At 45.9% G+C, this 19,267-nt stretch overlaps 1 protein-coding gene across 1 annotated transcript in view; it reads left to right on the plus strand.

The window, feature by feature from the left end:
- Positions 1-6: 6 nt before the first annotated feature.
- The window catches only part of MAP3K9 (mitogen-activated protein kinase kinase kinase 9), a 75,967-nt gene continuing 56,706 nt past the window's right edge, over positions 7-19,267 (plus strand). Inside the window, exons 1-2 of the mRNA XM_029952176.1 lie at positions 7-548; positions 7,596-8,009. Coding sequence (XP_029808036.1) covers positions 149-548; positions 7,596-8,009 — 814 coding nt within the window. The 5' untranslated portion in view covers positions 7-148. The remainder of the gene's footprint in view (positions 549-7,595; positions 8,010-19,267) is intronic.

The raw sequence follows: 19,267 nt of genomic DNA on the forward strand, positions 1-19,267 counted from the left end.
GGCTCTCCCCGCCCCGCCAGCCCGGGCCCTACCTGCGGCCGCCGTCGGGGGAGGGGGGTCCCCCCAGCTCTGCGGAGCCGCATGAACAATAGGCGGCGGCGGCTCCTGCGGGCGGCGGCAGCCCCGCACCCTATGGATCGGCCGCTCCATGGAGCCCTCCAGAGCGCTTCTCGGCTGCCTGGCGAGCGCCGCCGCTACCGCCCCGCCGGGGGAGGATGGAGCGGGGGCCGCGGCCGAGGAGGAGGAGGAAGAGGAGGAGGAGGCGGCGGCGGCCCCTGGGGAGCTGGGTTCCGATGCGCCGCTGCCCTACTGGACGGCGGTGTTCGAGTACGAGGCTGCAGGCGAGGACGAGCTGACCCTGCGGCTGGGCGACGTGGTGGAGGTGCTGTCCAAGGACTCGCAGGTGTCCGGAGACGAGGGCTGGTGGACCGGGCAGCTGAACCAGCGGGTGGGCATCTTCCCCAGCAACTACGTGACCCCGCGCAGCGCCTTCTCCAGTCGTTGCCAGCACGGCGGCGAGGACCCCAGTTGCTACCCGCCCATTCAGTGTAAGGCGAAGGCGGGGCCGCGGGGCTGGGCGGGGAGGGGGCCTGGAGGCCTGGGGGTGGTCTCCGAGCGGGTGGGGAATGATTGACCCGCGGGGTGGGTGTGTGCGCGCGCGCGCGCTGCAGGGGCTTTGGTGGGTGCGACAGGTAAGGTTGAGACGCCGCAGGCCTTGCCTGGACCCTCTGGCCCTCGGGTTCCTTAACCTTCATCTGACCATCTCAGCAGCAGCGTCTGCTTTCCACATCCAGAAGCCCCAGCGTGAGAATCTCCGCATTTCCCACTCCCCGCTCCCCCCAAAGCTGGTAGGGTGTCCGGCCAGCTAGTAGTGTCTGTCATAATCTTAGTCCCAAATCCGGGACCTTCTCGACCTCTTCTGCCGCCTGTCCCCGCCCCTTCAAGGCATTTGCTGGGGAGCAGATGCTGGTTGGGCTGGCTCTCAAGTCCCGGAAGCCTGTGTGAACTCGGGTCTGAAGTGTCTTTGAAATGTGTCGATTTCTTGGATCGCAGTCATGTATCTCAGAAGTTGTACCTTTAGGAGTCTCACTGAGAAGGGTCTAGTGTGTGGAGAAGCAGGTGATGAGGTGAGAGATGGTTAGAGAGGGAAAAAGATGTCCTTCCCCCGGGAGAGCGGCTAGATCCCAGTCCCTTGGCATCCAGGCTGTTCGGATAGTACATTTCTCCTTTCTTCTCACCCTAGATCCTTGCCTATATTTGGTATTTGCCAAACCTCAAGGGGACCATGCCCACGGGTCCCTCCCAGGGCCTTTCTTCCAGTGTCCTGGTTTTCATCAGTTTCTCGGGAGCCCCCTGTTCCACACCCTCCGTAAAATTCCCTTTTTTGTTTGTTTGGGTGTTTTTTTTGTTTTAAAGGAGTTAAATTGCCCTTAGAATCCCATAATCAGTTTTGCTAGGTGGTTTTAGAAGAAAGATGCAAATATTTTCTTGTACAGTTTACACTGTTTTATATTTGAGGGTTTCCATAATTTCTTCCTTGCTAATACAGGTTTTGCTAATACATATTTATTATTGTTTATCCCATATTTTGTATACTTTGCATTTTAGTTAATTTAAAAAAATCATTACCAAGGGCCAACTTTAGGAATTTAATTTTTAAATTTCATTTGTAACATTTCTCTTTCTGAAACAAACAAACTATTTATCTTTCTGATCCTATAACTTATTTTCACCTGAAGAACTGCTTTACTTTATTTAAGATGTTTATAAAATGCCATCACTTAATATGAAAATTGTAACCTCTTTCCTTATTTTTCTATTCTCCTTTTTTATTGGTGTTTTGACTATCAAACTGATGTTCAAATCCTTAGTTCCCTTTGTTTCTATCTCCCTCTCATTCATTTTAAAACTTTCTGTTTCTACGTTTTGATCTTTATAATGCCTGGAGAGGACAAATGACTTTAAATTGTTTCTGAGTGTTAAATCTTTTTGGCTGTAGTACTGGGAAGTTGTAGGCTAAGAGTCCTAGCATAGTGTCTGAAATAGTGCTGAAGATGAACATGGTCACATATTGGAAGAGATATTGGAAGAATGGCCTGGCTTATTAGATACAGGGCAGTTTCAATCGTAAGTCAAATTGTGAGTTTCTTTGTGGGTGACTTTTTATGATTTTTTTTTACAGCTAATCTCAGAGAGCTATGTGAGGCTCAGGAGCAGGAACTCAGTTTAATATCTGTACTTCCCGGGCGCCTGGGTGGCTCAGTCAGTTGAGCCTCTGACTTAGGCTCAGGTCATGATCTCACAATTCGTGGGTTCAAGACCTGCGTTGGTCTCTGTGCTCACTGTTCAGAGCTTGAAGTCTGCTTCGGATTCTGTGTCTCCATCTCTCTCTGACCCTCCCCTACTCATGCTCTGTTTCTCTCTGTCTCAATGTTAAATAAACATAAATTTTTTTTTTTAAATATCTGTACTCCATCTGTCAGAGCAGTCAAGAGTGAGTATGACTTGGGCTGGAAGAACTCCTCTGCAGAACAATCAGATGTGTCCACAGTGTGCTACATTAGCAGCTCCTTCTCCATGAGGTGCCCAGGACCTAATCTTTAATGTAACAAAAGTTACCCTGGATAGACTAGATTTCTATATGTAGAACTGAGATGATAAGAAAGTAGGAAGTACTTTGTGCTTGTTAAAAGAACTGACTTGAAGAACATGACATTTGAAGGCCCTGGAAACTTGTTTAGTCACCCAAAGTTCTGAACTTGAATGAAATTAATTCTTGATAATTCAGAAACCAATTAGAGTACCTAAGGAAAAGGGATACTGTGTTAAATACCAGGAGACAAAGAAATGATAAGATAAGGAGGTGCTTATAAGTCATGCCTGAGGGAGTTTGGTGATGTCAATGTATCATTTCAGTGCAATGCTTCAATGATGGGAAGCAATGTGGGAAGTTGCTAACAGGTGCTCTGGTGGGTGTCCTGTGTCCAGTCCAGTTAGTGTCACTCAAAAAATAAAGGTGATGGACAACCTTGTCTCCAAAGACTTGGAATAAAATCGAGCCACTGACAGCTTTTCCCCTGCTGCACTTTTAAACTTCTCCTTTGAGGCATGAATTGTGACATTAGATTATGAATGGCAGATACTCTGTTAAATAATAATGTTCAGTTTTAGTTTTAAATATTGCTTTTCAAGTTGAAAATTTTGTTTCAAACTTTATTCAAAACAGAAGAGGAGGAAATGACCAAATCTTGTGACAAATTAAAAAAATAGTGATATTAGAAATCATCTAATACTTATATAGTGCCTTTATCCCCCCAAGGTAGATATGAACATTTAGCTCTCCATGGAGCTGACAAATACAAATAACCTAGGAACTCATTCATCTTTTTTTTTTTTTTTTTTTTTTTTTTTTTTTTTAGTGAAAGAGGGAAAATGTACACTTCCAAATTTATCTTGGGAGATAAATAGCACTAGGTTATTAAAAAAAAAGTTTCTCTTACAGGATGATTGTGTTTGTTTTCAAGCCGGGCATTAATTAAGGTTATTACCAATTTACATTTTTTCTTACATCCACTAAAATACAAGGATGTATTTTCAGGTGCACTTGGAATTTTTAAATGAGTGACAGACGTACCATTCACTCACCCAACCCCACCAGAATGTGCCTATATATTTAGTTTCCAAGAATACAATTGAGAGAGAATAACCTCTTGACTGCAAAAAAAAAAAAAAAAAAAAAAAGAAAGAAAAGGAAAAGGAATAAGGTTTGTTCATGATATTCTTGAAAATATCCATCCACAGAAACTGAAAAATGTACTGAGTGTGACTTGACCTGATTCTTACTTAAAACCAGGTCTTGACTGGAGTGGGAAAGGAGAGCCCCACATTCTCTCAGCTGCAGTGAAGGTCTAGTTCCTATCCAAAGGGACTTCTTCATAGGGAGGGAAAAAGAAAGTACCCTCCCCCTACTGCCCACTGTTCTGTCTTCTATCTGCTTGCAAACTGTGCTCTGTACTTTTCTTGAAGGCTGGTCATACTGTTTCCTTAACTAGTTAGCAGGAATCTGAGAGTTTATGTTCTACCAGAGAGAGATTTTTGCTTTCCCTTCCCCATAGAGGTTTTCTGTCTTTGTGAAATACCATTTGAGGAGCTGTCCTTTCAGCACCCTGGTTCAGAATCCCTTCTTTTAAATCCTTGTACATTTAAATAAATATTTAACACATCCTGTGTGTTTACAACTGTGCTTCAGACCAGAGGAAAGAAGGGAGGGTATAAGATGAAATACAACAGTTAATTCCCCTAAGGAAAATTCACATATTCAGTTGAGGAAATACAATGTGTAAATGCAAACTTGTTAGAGAGATGTATCTTTTTCATCAGTGTAAAAGCTGTTAGGAAAAGTGAATGTTTGAGGCACCTGGCTGGCTCAGTAGAGCATGTGACTCGATCTCAGGGTCATGAGTTCAAGCCCTGCCTTGGGTATAGAGATTACTTAAGAATAAAATCTTTAAAAAGAAAAAAGAAAAAGTGAATGTTCCATGACCAAGGAGAGTCCTAACATAACTTACATATTTCTCCAAGAGGGTCTCTTCTTTCTTTCTTTCTTTTCTTCTTTTTTTTGAGATGGAGAGAGAAAGTGAGAGTGTGAGTGAGAGCGCAAGTGGGGGAGAGGAGCAGAGGGAGAGAGAGAAAATCTTAAGTAGGCTCCACGCTCAGCATGGAGCCCGATGCAGACCTCAATCCCATGACCCTATGATCATGACCTGAGCCGAAATCAAGAGTTGGACACTCAACCAACAGAGCCACCTAGGCGCCCCTCTCCAAGAAGCTTTCTAATTGCCCCTTGATAAGCCATGTTTTTCCCATTCATATAAGTGAAATAAGACAAGAATTAGTAATCAGAATTTATTTTAGGACCCAGAAACATTTAAACTATTTTAAGCAGAAAATGACTTAGCATAGGAAATTGAGTGCTTCCAGAATTGTTGGAACGGCAGGGAGAAGGGGCCCTTAGCTGGACCTGTGGGACCAACTCCCAGAACACTGCAGACCTGGCCCAGCCAGCAAGCCACTACTTTTCTAATTAGAAACATACAGAATCAGGAGGTGACACTGAAGCTGTTTTAGGAACACCATCTTGTAGTTAGGCAACCACTTGGCCTTGCAACGTTCCTTTCTAGATTTTCCCAGAGCTAATGACTGGGAAATGCAGAAAAATCCTACTTCTCTACAGCCATGCTAGCCAGGAGAAGCAGCAAGACTGCAGTATCCATCTCTCTTCTGCCTTCCCTCTCTTGTGCATCTAATTGACAGGAGCAGAACTGTAGTGGTCAGGGAGTCTGGGAAATGTAGTTCTTAGCTTTCAGGCCTCTGTATTGAAAGATAATGTAGAGAATTTTAGAGTGGATGTTGTTAGTCTGCAGGACCAGACCACCGATTCTTCAAGAGGAGTGCCAGATGAGATGAAAAGCTTGAACAGCTGCAACTTTTGGGTCAAGATGGGCTCTACTTTCTGTATACCTTTTTGTATTCCTTGGTGCAGACTGCCAGTTGCATTGTAAAATACTAATGAATGTTAGCTATAGATAGGATAGGAATACTCTAATTATGGAAGAATAGACTTTTGAGCACCGCCAGCATCTGAGTGGAAGATAGAGGCACTCTGGAGCTGGCTGAGGGAGGAAGAGAACAGCCAGCCGTGGGCAGTTCTTTTAATCTTGCCAAAAGTTCAGAAATATATCTTTGTGTTCTTGGGGTTTTTTGTTTAGGTGTTTTTTTTTTTTTTTTTTTTTAAGCAAACTGATTATTTTCTCTGTTTCAGGAGGTCCAATGCATTTTTTAAAAAAAACTTTTCAGGTCTCTCTGAGTTTGGTTTAGTCCCTGCTGAGATAGATTTTACCCCCATTTTACTTGTCACTTACCTGCTGAGTGTTCAGCAGGATGAGTACAGTGGTGAATAAAGCAGACAGAATCTGCCCTGGTGAATCTCGCAATCTAGCAGGACGGCAGGCACCGTAATTAAACCCTGTTGAGTCTTGCCAAACAGAGACTGTTATGGATATGTTTGATGGGAGCCTGACCTCATTTAGGCGGAGGTTAGGAATAGTTCCTCTTGGTGATTTTGTTTAAGCTGAGACCTGAGGGTTGAGTATGAGTCAGCCAGGTAAAGACAAAGAGACTGAGAAGACACAGCACAGGGTTTTCATGCGAGAAACATAAAATAGCACTTTACTCAAATAGCAGCACCTTATCTAGCTCAAGATTTATAATCACCGGTAGCTATTATTATCTATCCAAGGAAGCCTTTCCAAACAGAACGGAAGATATAATCAGGTACCCTGGGTTCAGACTCTGCATTGGAAAGAAGATGAGTGGTTGGGTGTGGTACTGGGAACACCGGGATGGAGCTGTGGAGCAGGTGGTTTCTAGAGTAAGGTGTCTCCTCGGAGGCTCCTTTCCTGCGCATCTTAGTCACCAGGTCCTAGCAGGACCACGTTTTGAAAATATCCTCCCAAGTTACTCCACATTCTTCATCTTCACCGTTGCTGCCATTCAGACCCTGGTGTTTGCATGCCTGGGTGACTTCAGTGGCCTCCTTAGTGGTTCTTTTGCAGTAGGCTCCCTACTGTCCCCCAGGTTATATTCCCCATGGCTGCCAGAGTTGATGTCCTTCCAAGTCACAGCCTAACCGCACTCCTCTACTTAAAAACGCACTAGTCCTATCATTCACAGCGTGAAGTTCAAGCCTCCTAGAATGACTTTTAAAACATTTCACAACAGCACCTTGAGCCTCATTTCCTATCCTAATGCATATAATCCAGCCACGCTGCACTCCCTGAAGTTTTTACTATGCCATATACTCTCATGCCCCATGTTCTTGCTCATGACCTTTCCTTTGCTTGGATTGTCCTCCCACCCTTGGTCTTCACTGCCTGATGAGATCCCTCCCACTCATTCTTTTTTTCTTTTTTTTTTTTTTTAAAGATTTTATTTTTAAATAATCTCTACACCCAATATGGAGCTCAAACTCACAACCCCGAGATCAAGAGTTGCATGTTCTGCCGACTGAGCCACCCAGCTGCTCCCCTCTAGCAGACTTATTCTTTAGGGCGCTTTTCCATTGTTGCCTTCCCTGAAAATCCTTTCCCACTCACCCTCTTAATCCCTGTCCTGCAGTGAGAGTTGGTGGTTTTCCTGATCTGATTCTCCTGCTATGAAGGCTCTTTTCAGGCACTATGGTTTCGTTGTTGTGTGTCTGCCTTGTCACTGGATTGTATGCTCTTCACCATCTAGTACACAGTAAAATGATCTCCTATGTTCCCTTTAGTTAAAATGGTTTGTCACGGTACGACATTCTGTATGATGTCCCAAATAGAAATTATTACATGAATGTTTATTGAATGCCCACTATGTGCTAGCCATTAAGAATACTCCAACAGGCTAACATCTCCTGCCCTTCTGGAGTTTACCTTATAGTGGGGAGACAAAAAAGCCAACTGAACAGACAACTTGCCATGCTAACCCATCCAGGTAAATGGGTAACTCAATGGTGTTTTCAGAATGTTTTTGACTTCTTTTTCTCTTCTCTTTCTCAGTGTTAGAGATTGATTTTGCGGAGCTAACCCTGGAAGAGATTATTGGCATCGGGGGCTTTGGGAAAGTCTATCGTGCTTTCTGGATAGGGGATGAGGTTGCCGTGAAAGCAGCTCGCCACGACCCCGATGAGGACATCAGCCAAACCATAGAGAATGTTCGCCAGGAGGCCAAGCTCTTTGCCATGCTGAAGCACCCCAACATCATTGCCCTTAGGGGTGTGTGTCTGAAGGAACCCAACCTCTGCTTGGTCATGGAGTTTGCACGCGGAGGGCCTTTGAATAGAGTGTTATCTGGGAAAAGGATTCCCCCAGACATCCTGGTGAACTGGGCTGTGCAGATTGCCAGAGGGATGAACTACTTACATGATGAGGCCATTGTCCCCATCATCCACCGCGACCTTAAGTCCAGTAACAGTGAGTATGAAGAAATGAAGAGATGGGGCTGGAGGGCTCAAGAACACTTTTATACCATGGCTTGGCGGGAGTGGATTCCTAACGGAATCTCAATGGGCAGTGAAACTCCTTGCTTAAAACCATTCCGTCCTTGAATTGAGATGTAGGGGTACAACGAGTGCCAGGCAATATTGGTTTGGGAAAAAAAGAATGAGGCAGCTCAGGGGTTTGAGATAATTTTGAGCTCATATTAGCAGGCAAGGTTGGCAGTGTATGTGCCAAAATCCACGTATGTACATAGATTTATTTTTCCACTTGAGGGAAGTGTGTCTGTAATTACAAAAGGGGTTTTCCTCTTTGGTAGAACAGCAGGTGATGCAAATGTATATTGCCTGTTTGCATTCTGCCTGAGCACCCCAATTTGAGACACCCACTAGAGAAGGGGCTGGAAGGAAAAAGAGGCATGTTCTTTGAGCTGTGAGGCCGATTCAGGTGACAATGTCAACGGGGAGAGCACAACTGGCTCTTATTAAGCCTGCGGGTATTATTAATTAACTGTTGTAACTACCTAGTGCTTAATAGCAGGGAACTGAGAAGTAACTGTTTATTAAACATCCAGAACCCATAAACTGGATTGTAAAGCAAGTGTTGGACATAATTACACGGTAAGTTGATGGAAACCAGTCTCCTTGGCAGAATCTGCAAAGGCTGGGGCTATGCTGCTTTTGTGTGGTAATTTGTGTGCTCTCTCGCCTGACCTGTGTGGTAGAGAGGATAAAACTTGTCAAATGGCATATGCTTAGAATCACGTTGAGCACGCGGTCCAGAGAGGAGGGAGCTGGGGCTTTGGAGGGCAGCGTGGGTCCCAGGAACTTCGCTGTCTGTCTTCTCCAACGTTGAGCCCAGAAATCCTTCAGACTTTGTTCTGAGCTGTTTCAGATGTGGTTTATTTTTTCTGCTGATACTATTGTCAATCTGTTCACTTTTAAAAAAATACATCTTAAATTTTAAAAACTAATAAATAAAATAAAACTATATAAGTAGTACATGTTTTTGTTGTACAGAAGTTAGTAAGTGTAGATAAACAACAAAAAAGAGAGAGTGAGAGAAAGGTAACCCATAATGATTTTCTTCAGAAAGCATAAGTATTTGTTTGCTATATCCTTCTAAATATTTTTACGGGGCACCTGAGTGGCTCAGTCAGTTGGGCACTAGACTTTGGCTTAGGTCATGATCTCGCGGTTCATGGGTTTGAGCCCTGTGTCCGGCTCTGCTGACAGCTCAGGGCCTGGAGCCTGCCTCGGATACTGTGTCTCCCTCTCTTTCTGCCCCTTCCCCACTTGTGCATGCGTGCGAACGCTCTCTCTCTTTCTCTCTCTCTCTCAAAAATAAATTTAAAAAATAAATATTTTTAAAGACTTTGTGTATATATATATATATATACTCACACACACAAATATATTTGCTGATTTTCTCTAAAATAGCCTTTCTAGTGGCGCCTGGGTGGCTCCGTTGGTTAAACGTCCAGCTTCGGTTCAGGTCATGATCTCACAGTTTGTGAGTTTGAGCCCCACATTGGGCTCTGTGCTGATAGCTCAGAGCCTGGAGCCTGCTTCAGATTTTGTGTCTCCCCCTCTCTCTGCCCCTCCCCTGATCATGCTCTGTCTCTCTCGCTCTCAAAATTAAATAAACATAAAAAAAATTAAGAAAAAAATAAAATAGCCTTTCTTACCCTTAAAGTAAACACACACACACACACACACACACACACACACACACACACACACTTTCTAATTTGCTTTAAAATAGCCTTTCTTACCTTCTGTCTTCTACCTGAGCCTTCTTGACCCTTAACAATAGAAAAATTCATCCTTGCAAAAGCATGGAACATTAAATATAATGCATGTAAAGGATTTAAGTTCCATAATATAAAATATGATTATTCTCATCCCTCCTCCCAAATTCTGTTCTCTAAATGTATTAAATAAATTAAAACTTTTGGTGACCCTTTTCACATTTCGGCCTAGACTTTGCTGTGGATGATGGGGTAAGAATAAGCAGATGTGTTGGTAGAAAATGTAATGTAGAGTGTAAATTTTCTTTATTTTTTCTTGTATCCTTATCATGCTGGAAGAAGTAGGCAAAGTGCTTCAATCTTATGTGTTGAGCCCTCTTAAAACCTTGGGTTCAGATGGTGGAACTGTAAAAGTCAGTTATTTCCTCCAGGAAGTTTCAAATTTGGGTATAATTTCAGCTGTAAACACAAGAATTTACCTTGTGTCAGATTTATGTTTGTAAGTCGAGGTTCTTGGGAAGGAAAAGCTAATGTGCTGCAGGAGATGGCAGGAGACCTCGATGCCATTCTGTCATCTGGGAGGCAAAGCCCTGTTCTTTGTCTTTAAAGGGCTTTAGGATTGCCAAGGTGGAGCCGTCGGGGGTCATATGTTGTAACATGAGTTGGACTTACACATGGGACAATAGGACCCTTGACCTCATCAGAAACGTGCATGGTCCATTGGGCTGTGTGGCTGATGCGGATGTTGATGCCTGCTGTAAATCTCACATGGGAGTTGGGGTAGCTCCCTGAAATTTGTCTGTGGTGGCTGTTTGCTGGGATTGTGTAAATCTACTGAGTCTGGATGACATTGCTGTGTTTACTCCATTGCTCTGTGGGCTTGACTTGAAAATAATTTTAAACATTTAAAATAATGTTCTACTAGTTTTTACCCACCAGTTGGAGAGTCAGAACTCAGTGTTTTGCAGACCTGGGTCCACTGGCCTGTTTTTTCTTGGTTCCAGAGAGTTGGATTTTGGTCGCTGTCATGCGAGAGCAGAATTCTGTGAATCCTACATGTTAGTTGGCTTAGAACCACTAGAAAAGAGAAAAGGGTATGTATTTATTGGGACTGTCTTTGTGGAAAAAAGACATTAGTTGGTGATAAACATCTAACTGTTACAAAAGGTTCAGTGGAAAGGTGATTTATTAAAATGCTTTATTATCCTGGTCACCTGCTTTTAAAAGTCACATGCTGTTAACTGGCAATGGAACATGTATAGCATCCTATGTTGGTCTCTGATCTTCAATAAGTTTAGGTTTGACTACATATCACCTAAAAACCAAAATAGCAGTGGCTGAAACAAGGTATACATTCATTTGTCTTTGAGAAGAAGTCTGCAGGGTTAAGAACATCACAGTGTCATCAGGGACCCAGGCTCCTACTTTTCACTGCATCCCAGGACATGGCCTGCCGCCTCGGGCTTGCCTTCTGGTCTGAGATGGCTGCTGAAATGCCAGTGATTTGATCCAAGTGACAGGCTTGAAGGAGGACGAAAAGCAGAAGCACAGAAAAGGGGCTCCTGAAACTGAGTTGGCTCCCATGAACCTCCCAGAAGTCCAAGAGGACACATCTGCCTGCTTTACTTGGCCAGGATGTAATCATGTAGCCAGGGCTGGCGTAGGGGAGGCGGGAGACGCAGGACTTGAATCTGGGTGGCAGCGAGCCCCACTAATAATCAGGGTCTATTACCAGGGGAGGCTGGTGGCAGAAGCAGCGGTGGTCTTACCACGGACTCTGCCCGTGCATTGGGAAAAACTGTTACTTCAGATATTGAGCATCATGTAGCCAAACAAGGTTAGCCAGGCCATGGGACGTATGGCTCAGTCTCCTGATTTAACTAATGGTTTATACTGCTTTACCATGATGCATCATTAATGTAAACATCACTTCTTAAAACTACTTGCAAAAAGCTTTGGCTATAAAATTGGATTTGTGTCTCTGTTTCATCCACTGGGGAAAACCAGCCCTTTGATTGTTTGCAAAGGTGTCAGTGAAAGATGGTCTTTTAGTGGGAAGATTGTCCTTTTGGGGGTAGGTGGATGGATTTCAGGGTTTTGGCTTTACAGGCATTTGGCAGAAGAGCAGTTTAATAGCAGTCATTAAAAGTTAAGTTAGGGGTGCCTGGGTGGCTCAGTTGGTTAAGCGGCCGACTTCGGCTCCCGTCATGATCTTAAAGTTCGTGAGTTCGAGCCCTACATCAGGCTCTGTGCTGACACCTCAGAACATGGAGCCTGGAGCCTGCTTCTGATTCCGGGTCTCCCTCTCTCTCTGACCGTCCCCTGCTCACGCTCTGTGTCTCTCTCTCAAAAATAAAGAAAACCGTTAACAAAAGTTTTAAAAAGTTAAATTAGTGTAAAAATGAGATTACATGAAAAGGCTTTGGAAAATAAAAAGCCTTGCCCAAAGTGAAGGTTGTGTTATTACTTTTATTTTATCATTAAATCACTTCTCTTAGAAAACACAGAAAAACAGAGGTAAAAGCAGTTTTTCCAGTTTTTTGCATGTATGCATATTTGCCTTTACCCAAAATCATACACAGGAAATCCTAATAACACTGTTACTTGTGGCATGCTTTCCTGCTGCCCTACTTGCTAGCGTGTTGTGACTTGTGCTACATAAATAAATATTCTTCCACACAAGATATTTAAAGGTTACACAGTCTTCCACTATTTAGATATGGTGTATTAACTAAACCAAACCCTTAATAATAACAGTAAAAGCAATAATATTACTGGTGCTATTAGGGCACTGGAGTGGCTCAGTCAGTTAAGCATCCAACTCTTGATTTTGGCTCAGGTCATGATCTCAGGGTTTTGTGAGTTTGAGCCCCTTGCCGGGCTCTGTGCCGACAGAGTGGAACCTGCTTGGGATTCTCTGTCTCTACCCCTCCCCGACATGTGCATACACTCTCTTTCTCTTTCTCTCTCTCTCAAAAAAAATATATATGTATGTGCTCTCTTTAGATCAGGCACTATCTAAACATTTCATGTAGATTCTCTCTTAATCCTTAGAGCAACCGTGCAGAGTCAAGACTATGAATGTCTTCATTTTACAGATGAGGAAACTGAGGCTCAGAAGGGTCTTCCATTTCTCTAGAATCTCACTGCCAGTCCTAAGAGCTGACTTAGCACCCAGGCCTGTGTGTTGTGTTCCCAGTCACCATGCTGTTGCTGGCACATTGCTTTTGGGCAGCCGGGGTGTCTCACTGCAGTTTCATGTGGCCCTGTAGTGCTTTGGTTTTATAGAATTAGGGGTAATACTATCCTGCTCACAGCACCATAGCATCCACATTGCATTAAGATCTGATCGACTTACTCTTAGTTTCATAGCTGAAAACCAGAGATGAGTGGTGGACTGCATGTAGTTGGGACTAGCCACACCTGCTTTCTTTGGTTTGGATGTCAACCGAATGTCATGAGGTCTTTGCTGCTCTATCCGCCTTTTCCTCTGAAGGCACTCTCCCCTTAAGCCAGGCTGATTTCCTCTTTCCCCTGGAATAAGGGTGTGCTTCCTGGCCGCTTCCCAGCCGCTAAGCCCTCATCACACCCTTGCCATGGGAGTAACCTTGCTTCCGCGGGTGCCCTTGCCTCGTGTCTGTGCCTGTCCAAACCCTACCCATTTCCTGTACTCAGCTCAAACCTGGCCACTTCTTCCCGACACACCATCACTGTGGTCACTGCTAAGTAGTCGTCTGGTGCTAAACACACACTACCTGAGAGCGTGTAGAGGATATTAGGGTGGCAAGCTCAGATGTCTTCAGGGTCAGGACATTTGTGAAGCCGCTGGTGTGAAGCTGCAGGGCTTGGTGGGTGTGATGAAGGGAATGCGTGCTCCATCCAGCACAGGCCATTGAAAAATAGAACAAAGCACTGCTGGCCAGCAGCTGGCTGCCAGCCTGCATCCCGTGACCTCTTTTTGTTGGCTCTGATTTCAGGAGCATCCGCTATGCCTCCAAATGAATTTTGTGTCTTTAGCTTCCCAGGTACATGAGTGGGTGAACACATAAGCAAATGCAATATCACCTGAACTGGTCTGCTTACAGGATCTCAAAATGTAAAACTTCCACTTCTCTTGTCGAAGGATGTCCCTCCTGCCTCAATTGCACAGATGTTGCATTTCATCCTCTGTATGATCTCCAGGCCCTCACCTGCTTCCTAATGTTCGAGTTCACCAATGTTTCAGGTGCCAAGGGTGATATTCTCACGTTGTTGCCGCCCTCCAGTGCTTCTGCCCTCTTTCTTCCCTGCACCTTCCTGGATGCCAGCCCCAAATAATCCACTGGCCAGTGTCTCCACCGCAGCCAGTGGTGGGCTGCCAGATACTGCTGGGGCAGGCCGCCACCCCGTGCTACCTCCATCCACTGCCAGTCATTCCATCCAACCTCAGTGCTCCTTGTGTCCCCAACTTGTCAATTCCCTTTCATGCTCCCTACGGTCTCCGCTCTAGTTTTGTTGAGTCGTTTGATTGGCTGCTCCTCTCACAACTGGAGGCCTGAGGAGCACCTCTCCCTCTGGTGTCTCTGCTCATTTACACTTGGTGCCCTTCTTTGGCCTTCTCTCTAGAGTTCACAAGATAAGAAAGCCAAAGACTTGCTTTCTTTGGAAGTGTTAGGGGGACAGAGCTTCTTGCCCTTGACCTCAGGCAGGCTGTAACACTCAAAGCCCTGGACTGGCCACAGCCCCAGCTGTGTCTTCTGGGTAGGATTTCTCCAGGCTGAGAGTGTGCTGGCGGCTAGGCTCTGACCCACAGGATTCCACTGTCTGGTCCCCTTCCTCCTGTGCACTGAGGTAGAGCACGTTCCTACATGCAGGAAAGAAGGAATGGAAGAAGCAAGTAGGGCACGGGGATCCTGGCCAAGAGCAACGTGGCAGGAAGGGCTTGCCTAGAAAAGGGTGAGGAGAGGCCATATAGAGTTTCTCCTGGAGGAGAATAAAATGAACTATAAAACATTCCCAGGATGGGTCTGCGAGGCAGCAGAGTATTGGCTAGAGAACCCAGTTCCCAGTCCTTTAGAAGAGTTGCATCAGTGGCTTTGTTTATGCCTCAGGAATGCATCCCCAGATGAGATACTCCAACAGTAACAGGGGGGCTCAGGTGCTACTGGCTTTCTCCATTTTTCTTCCCATTTCTAGCCTTTGTGGTTCTTTCCTCAAGCTCCTTCTTCGGAGTTGGAGGGTGATGGACATGTTTTGAGGATGTTTTCTCCTGGCAAAAGCATGCCAGCACTCACTGAGTTGGATCATTCGTAGGAGGCAATACCTAAGGTTAACGAGCAGCCACCAAGCATGCACCAGAGTGTTCTGTTCAGCAGACGGTAGCATTTTGTATGAACACAGAGACGTGTTCTGCAAAGTCAAAATGAAGACATACGTGAATGAAGTGGAGACAAAGCCAACAACCAGCCGGGCGAACACGAATCAGCAGAAGCGGGTGAGGCCAGGAAGTCTGGGTTGCAGACCCGGTTCTTTAACTTTGCTTGTCCCTTTTCCCCTGGGCGTGGCCTTCTCTGCACAAAGATGGTTCTCCTTTGTGTGACAACTCGAGTGCTTGGTGTTGAGAATAAAACAGTAAACAGAAACAGACCCCTGCTCTCCTCATGGAGGTCCCTGGGCTGTCACGGGGGGAAAGAACTAAAATGTAAAGTCATGACTCCGCGTATGCTGTTCAGGGCAGATGTTGGGGCTGTGAGAATGATAATAAAGGGACATGCCCGAGGATGTTCTCAGGGTGCAGGGAGGAGTTCACGAGATGAAGCCGTGTAGGGCCAGGACGGTCCAGGTAGGGAGACCAGCAGACACAAATGCCCAGTGAGAGCATGGCCCCCAAGAGGCAGGTGGTGCCTTTGACATTCCCTGGGTCCTTTCCTGTGGTTGGTGGGACTGAGGGGCCACCGAGAAGGATCAGGAGGGAAACTGATCTCTTTGCCATCCTTTCCCCAAGCTTGCTCTTGAGTGCCTTCCTTCATCTTTGGTGGCTCTGGGGCTTCTCTGCAGCTCACTCAGTGGTGTAGAGGGTGGCTTGGGGCCCTGGGCAATGCTTAGGCACCTCTAAAGCCTGTGTTGCAGTTGAAGCAGAAGATGGCGTTATGTTAAGGATCTTGGTAGGTGTTCTGGACCCTGAGCCGTTACCTTGGGGGAAATGGCCTCGGTGAGGGTACAGGTTCAGGGCAAGTTGGGCTTCTAACAGTGTGCAGGCTCTGATTTCCAGATTCTTCCGTAATGTCTTCCCTTTTATCTCTGTTTCCTCTGATTTGAGCTGCTATTGCCTTCAAAGTCCAATTACCGTGTCTTCTCTTTCCTGCACCTTTCCCCAAGCAAACCTGGTAACAGCTAAGTGGTGACCTGCCCCTTTTGCCGCTGGTCTATGGCACTGTCACTGCTCAGGGTCAAGATTGGTGCTTCAGGATCTAAGGAGACAAGAGCTGCCTATTTCTCCCTTCCTCCATGTCTCTTGGAAAAATTTCCATTCCCGACTTGGTGTTTTACCTCATTTCTGTGAGGTCACTCAGGGTTACTTATGGATAGGGGAAGTGAGACACAAGATGTGATGTGAGTGGTCTTGTTGAGTCATGAAACAAATTTAGCTTCTTCTCCAGGTCACCCATCTCTTTATCTTAGAATCCCTTTCAGTCCCCTGTCAGCTTCTTGTAGAGCCATACTTGTTCCTCTTAATAGGGGCGAGTTGTTAACATAGCGCCCTTGAGTCCCTTGGAATCTATGGGGAATGTGTATAGGTTCATTTTGGGGGACAGGTGTCTACTACTTTGACTAATCCAGTATTCTGAGAAGGTTATAAATCAACACTTATAGAGAATTTCTTTTTTTTTTTTTAATGTTTATTTTTGAGAGAGCGAGCACACACGCACGTCCGTGGGAGGGGAAGAGAGAGGGAGACACAGAATCTGAAGCAGGCTCCAGGCTCTGAGCTGTCAGTGCAGAGCCTGACACAGGGCTTGAACTCACAAACTGTGAGATCGTGACTTGAGTGGAAATCAGATGCTTAACCGACTGAGCCCCCCAGGCATCCCTGTTACAGTGAACTTCTTAAACTGGGCCGATGGGGAAGGAGAGAATGGGTGCGGTGGAGCGCTGGCTCACATGCCCCCCTCGGCACTCACTGGCTGGGTTGCCGTGGGCACATCTTGTGCTCTCAGCCTCAGTTCACGATTGTGAAGTGAAAAGTTTGGACGAGATGGTGTCTGAGGTCCCTTCCAGGATGGACATTATGTGACTTCAAGTGTAAATGTGTGTTTGGGAGAAGGTGGTGCTACACGGTCTGTTTGAATTCATGTGCCTGTCTACCACATGCCCAGGTTCCCTGCTTTCTGGCTTCTTGTTGTAGGGGCCAGAGCTCTTGATGGGGACTGTTCTCCAAGTGGTTTAGCGCGAACACGGTTGACCGGAGCTCCCCGCCCCTTCACTGCCCAGGGCGTGACAGATGGCCTTGCCGACAGAAGATGCTCCCGTCACATGAATCATGACGGGGATTCACAATAAACCAAGGACAGCGTTCGTCCTGGAGGCTGGATGCAGTTCGTCAAACGTCACTTCTGTCCTTGGGACCGAATGAGGGGCATCCCGGTGTCAGAGCTTTGCTGTTGGCTTCCTACCTCAACTGAATGACATTAAGCTTTTACAGACAGGGCTCAAGACCACTCAAGCATTTGTGTGCCTCTGTCCCCCGCCCCAGCAGAGTTGCAGGAAGACTGCTCATGCAGAGGCTGGAACATGACAGTGAGGTCTAGAAACGAGACATATTAAAGCTGAGGATTGCTCAGCCCCAGGATTTTTGCTCTCTGAAGGGAACTTGGAGGTTTTGATCTGAGAAGAAAGCAGTTCCCCCTATGCCTGGTTTTGGGAACCACAGTGCTCTGATGGAGGGAACACTGGCTTGGGAGTCAGAGAGACTTGGATTAAAGCTACTTCTTGAGCCCTGACATGGGACATGTGGCTAGCTTCTTGGAGCTCCAGGATTCTCATCTGCAAAATGTGGGCAATACATAAAAAAGCGTTGTTGTTTTAAGATGGTATGAAACAGGCGGTTGGATTGCTCAGTCGATTAAGGACTTTGGCTCAGGTTATGGTCTTGCGGTTCGTGGATTCAAGCCCTGCATAGGGCTCCGTGCTGACAGTGCAGAGCCTGCTTGGGATTCTCTTGCTGTCTCCCTTGATCTCTGCTTCTCCCTCACTCTCACTTTCTCTCTCTCTCTCTCTCAAAATAAATAAACTTTAAAAAAAAAAGATGGTATGAAACAGTGTGTGCCATGTGCCCCACAGGGACCACATTCAGTAATGAGGCTGTGCTCTTTTCCTTTTCTAAGGAGTAGGAGAAACTTCTTTCTATTCCTTAGTATTTTAGATGTACACAGGGTATGGTTCAGTTTCCTTTTTTAAAGTAGCATGAAGTGGGGTACGTGGGTGGTTCAGTCGGTCAAGCATCCAACTCTTGATCTCAGCTCAGGTCTTGATCTCAGGGTCGTGAGTCCAAGCCCTGTGCTGGGCCCCATACTGAGCATGGAGCCTACTTTAAAAAAATATAGCCTGAGGATTTTAAGCAGCCCTGCACTGACTTTTCCCAAGTCGGCCAGGGTCAGTTTTACTGAAACAGGCAGATTTATTTCAGCTAAAGCCACAGAAGAGGGGATCGATGACACCCCCCCTCCACCCCCAGACCCTTCTAGTTGTGTCTGGGCTTCCTGTGGAAAAGGCAGCATCTCTCACTCCCTCCAGACCTGCCCTAACTCACAGTGCTTGGCCCCCTGAGAAATGCTGCCTTGTTTTGTTATGGCCTTTGGCCTGATTGAATGGGACAGCTGGCCGGTTTTATGGCTCTGCTAGCCGCTCAGCTGATAATTAAAATGATTTTGCCCCAGGAGGAAGATAGTATATTCCTCTCTCCTCTGCCGCACCGGTCCATGGCCAAGGTCAAAGGGAATGCAATTTTCACACCTCGTCCTGCCTTCTTCCCCAAGTCAACTTAGCATGATTGTCACACGGCCTTTTTTAAGGCTGGCATGTTCAGGGGGGATTGAAGTGATTTTATTTTGACTATGGCGGTCTTCCTTTGGTCGGAGGATGGAGCATCATCGCCCCTTCCCATCTCTGTGCAGTGGCTTTATTGCCTGTAGCTATTCCACATCTGGCTGGGCCCAGCACTTAGTAGGTCCTCAGGAAATGTTTGTGGGTTCGGTCATCACAGATTCTAGCAGTGTGCCTGTTCCCACCCAATAACCTCTCCCTCCAGCCCAAGATTATCTAAACAGTGCCCAAACTCTCCTTTAGAGCCCACATTTAGGATGTGAACCCCATCTTTCATTGGGGATGAGGCCATGTGAGCTCTGGGTGAGGTGTGGTTGGTGTCTCGACTCTACTACTTGGTAGCTGGGACCTTGCACAAATGATAAACTCTTTGTGCTTTAGTTCTTGTTAATGTTAAATGGGA

Source organism: Suricata suricatta, chromosome 9 (assembly GCF_006229205.1).
Source record: "Suricata suricatta isolate VVHF042 chromosome 9, meerkat_22Aug2017_6uvM2_HiC, whole genome shotgun sequence".
In the NCBI taxonomy this organism is placed as follows: domain Eukaryota; kingdom Metazoa; phylum Chordata; class Mammalia; order Carnivora; family Herpestidae; genus Suricata; species Suricata suricatta.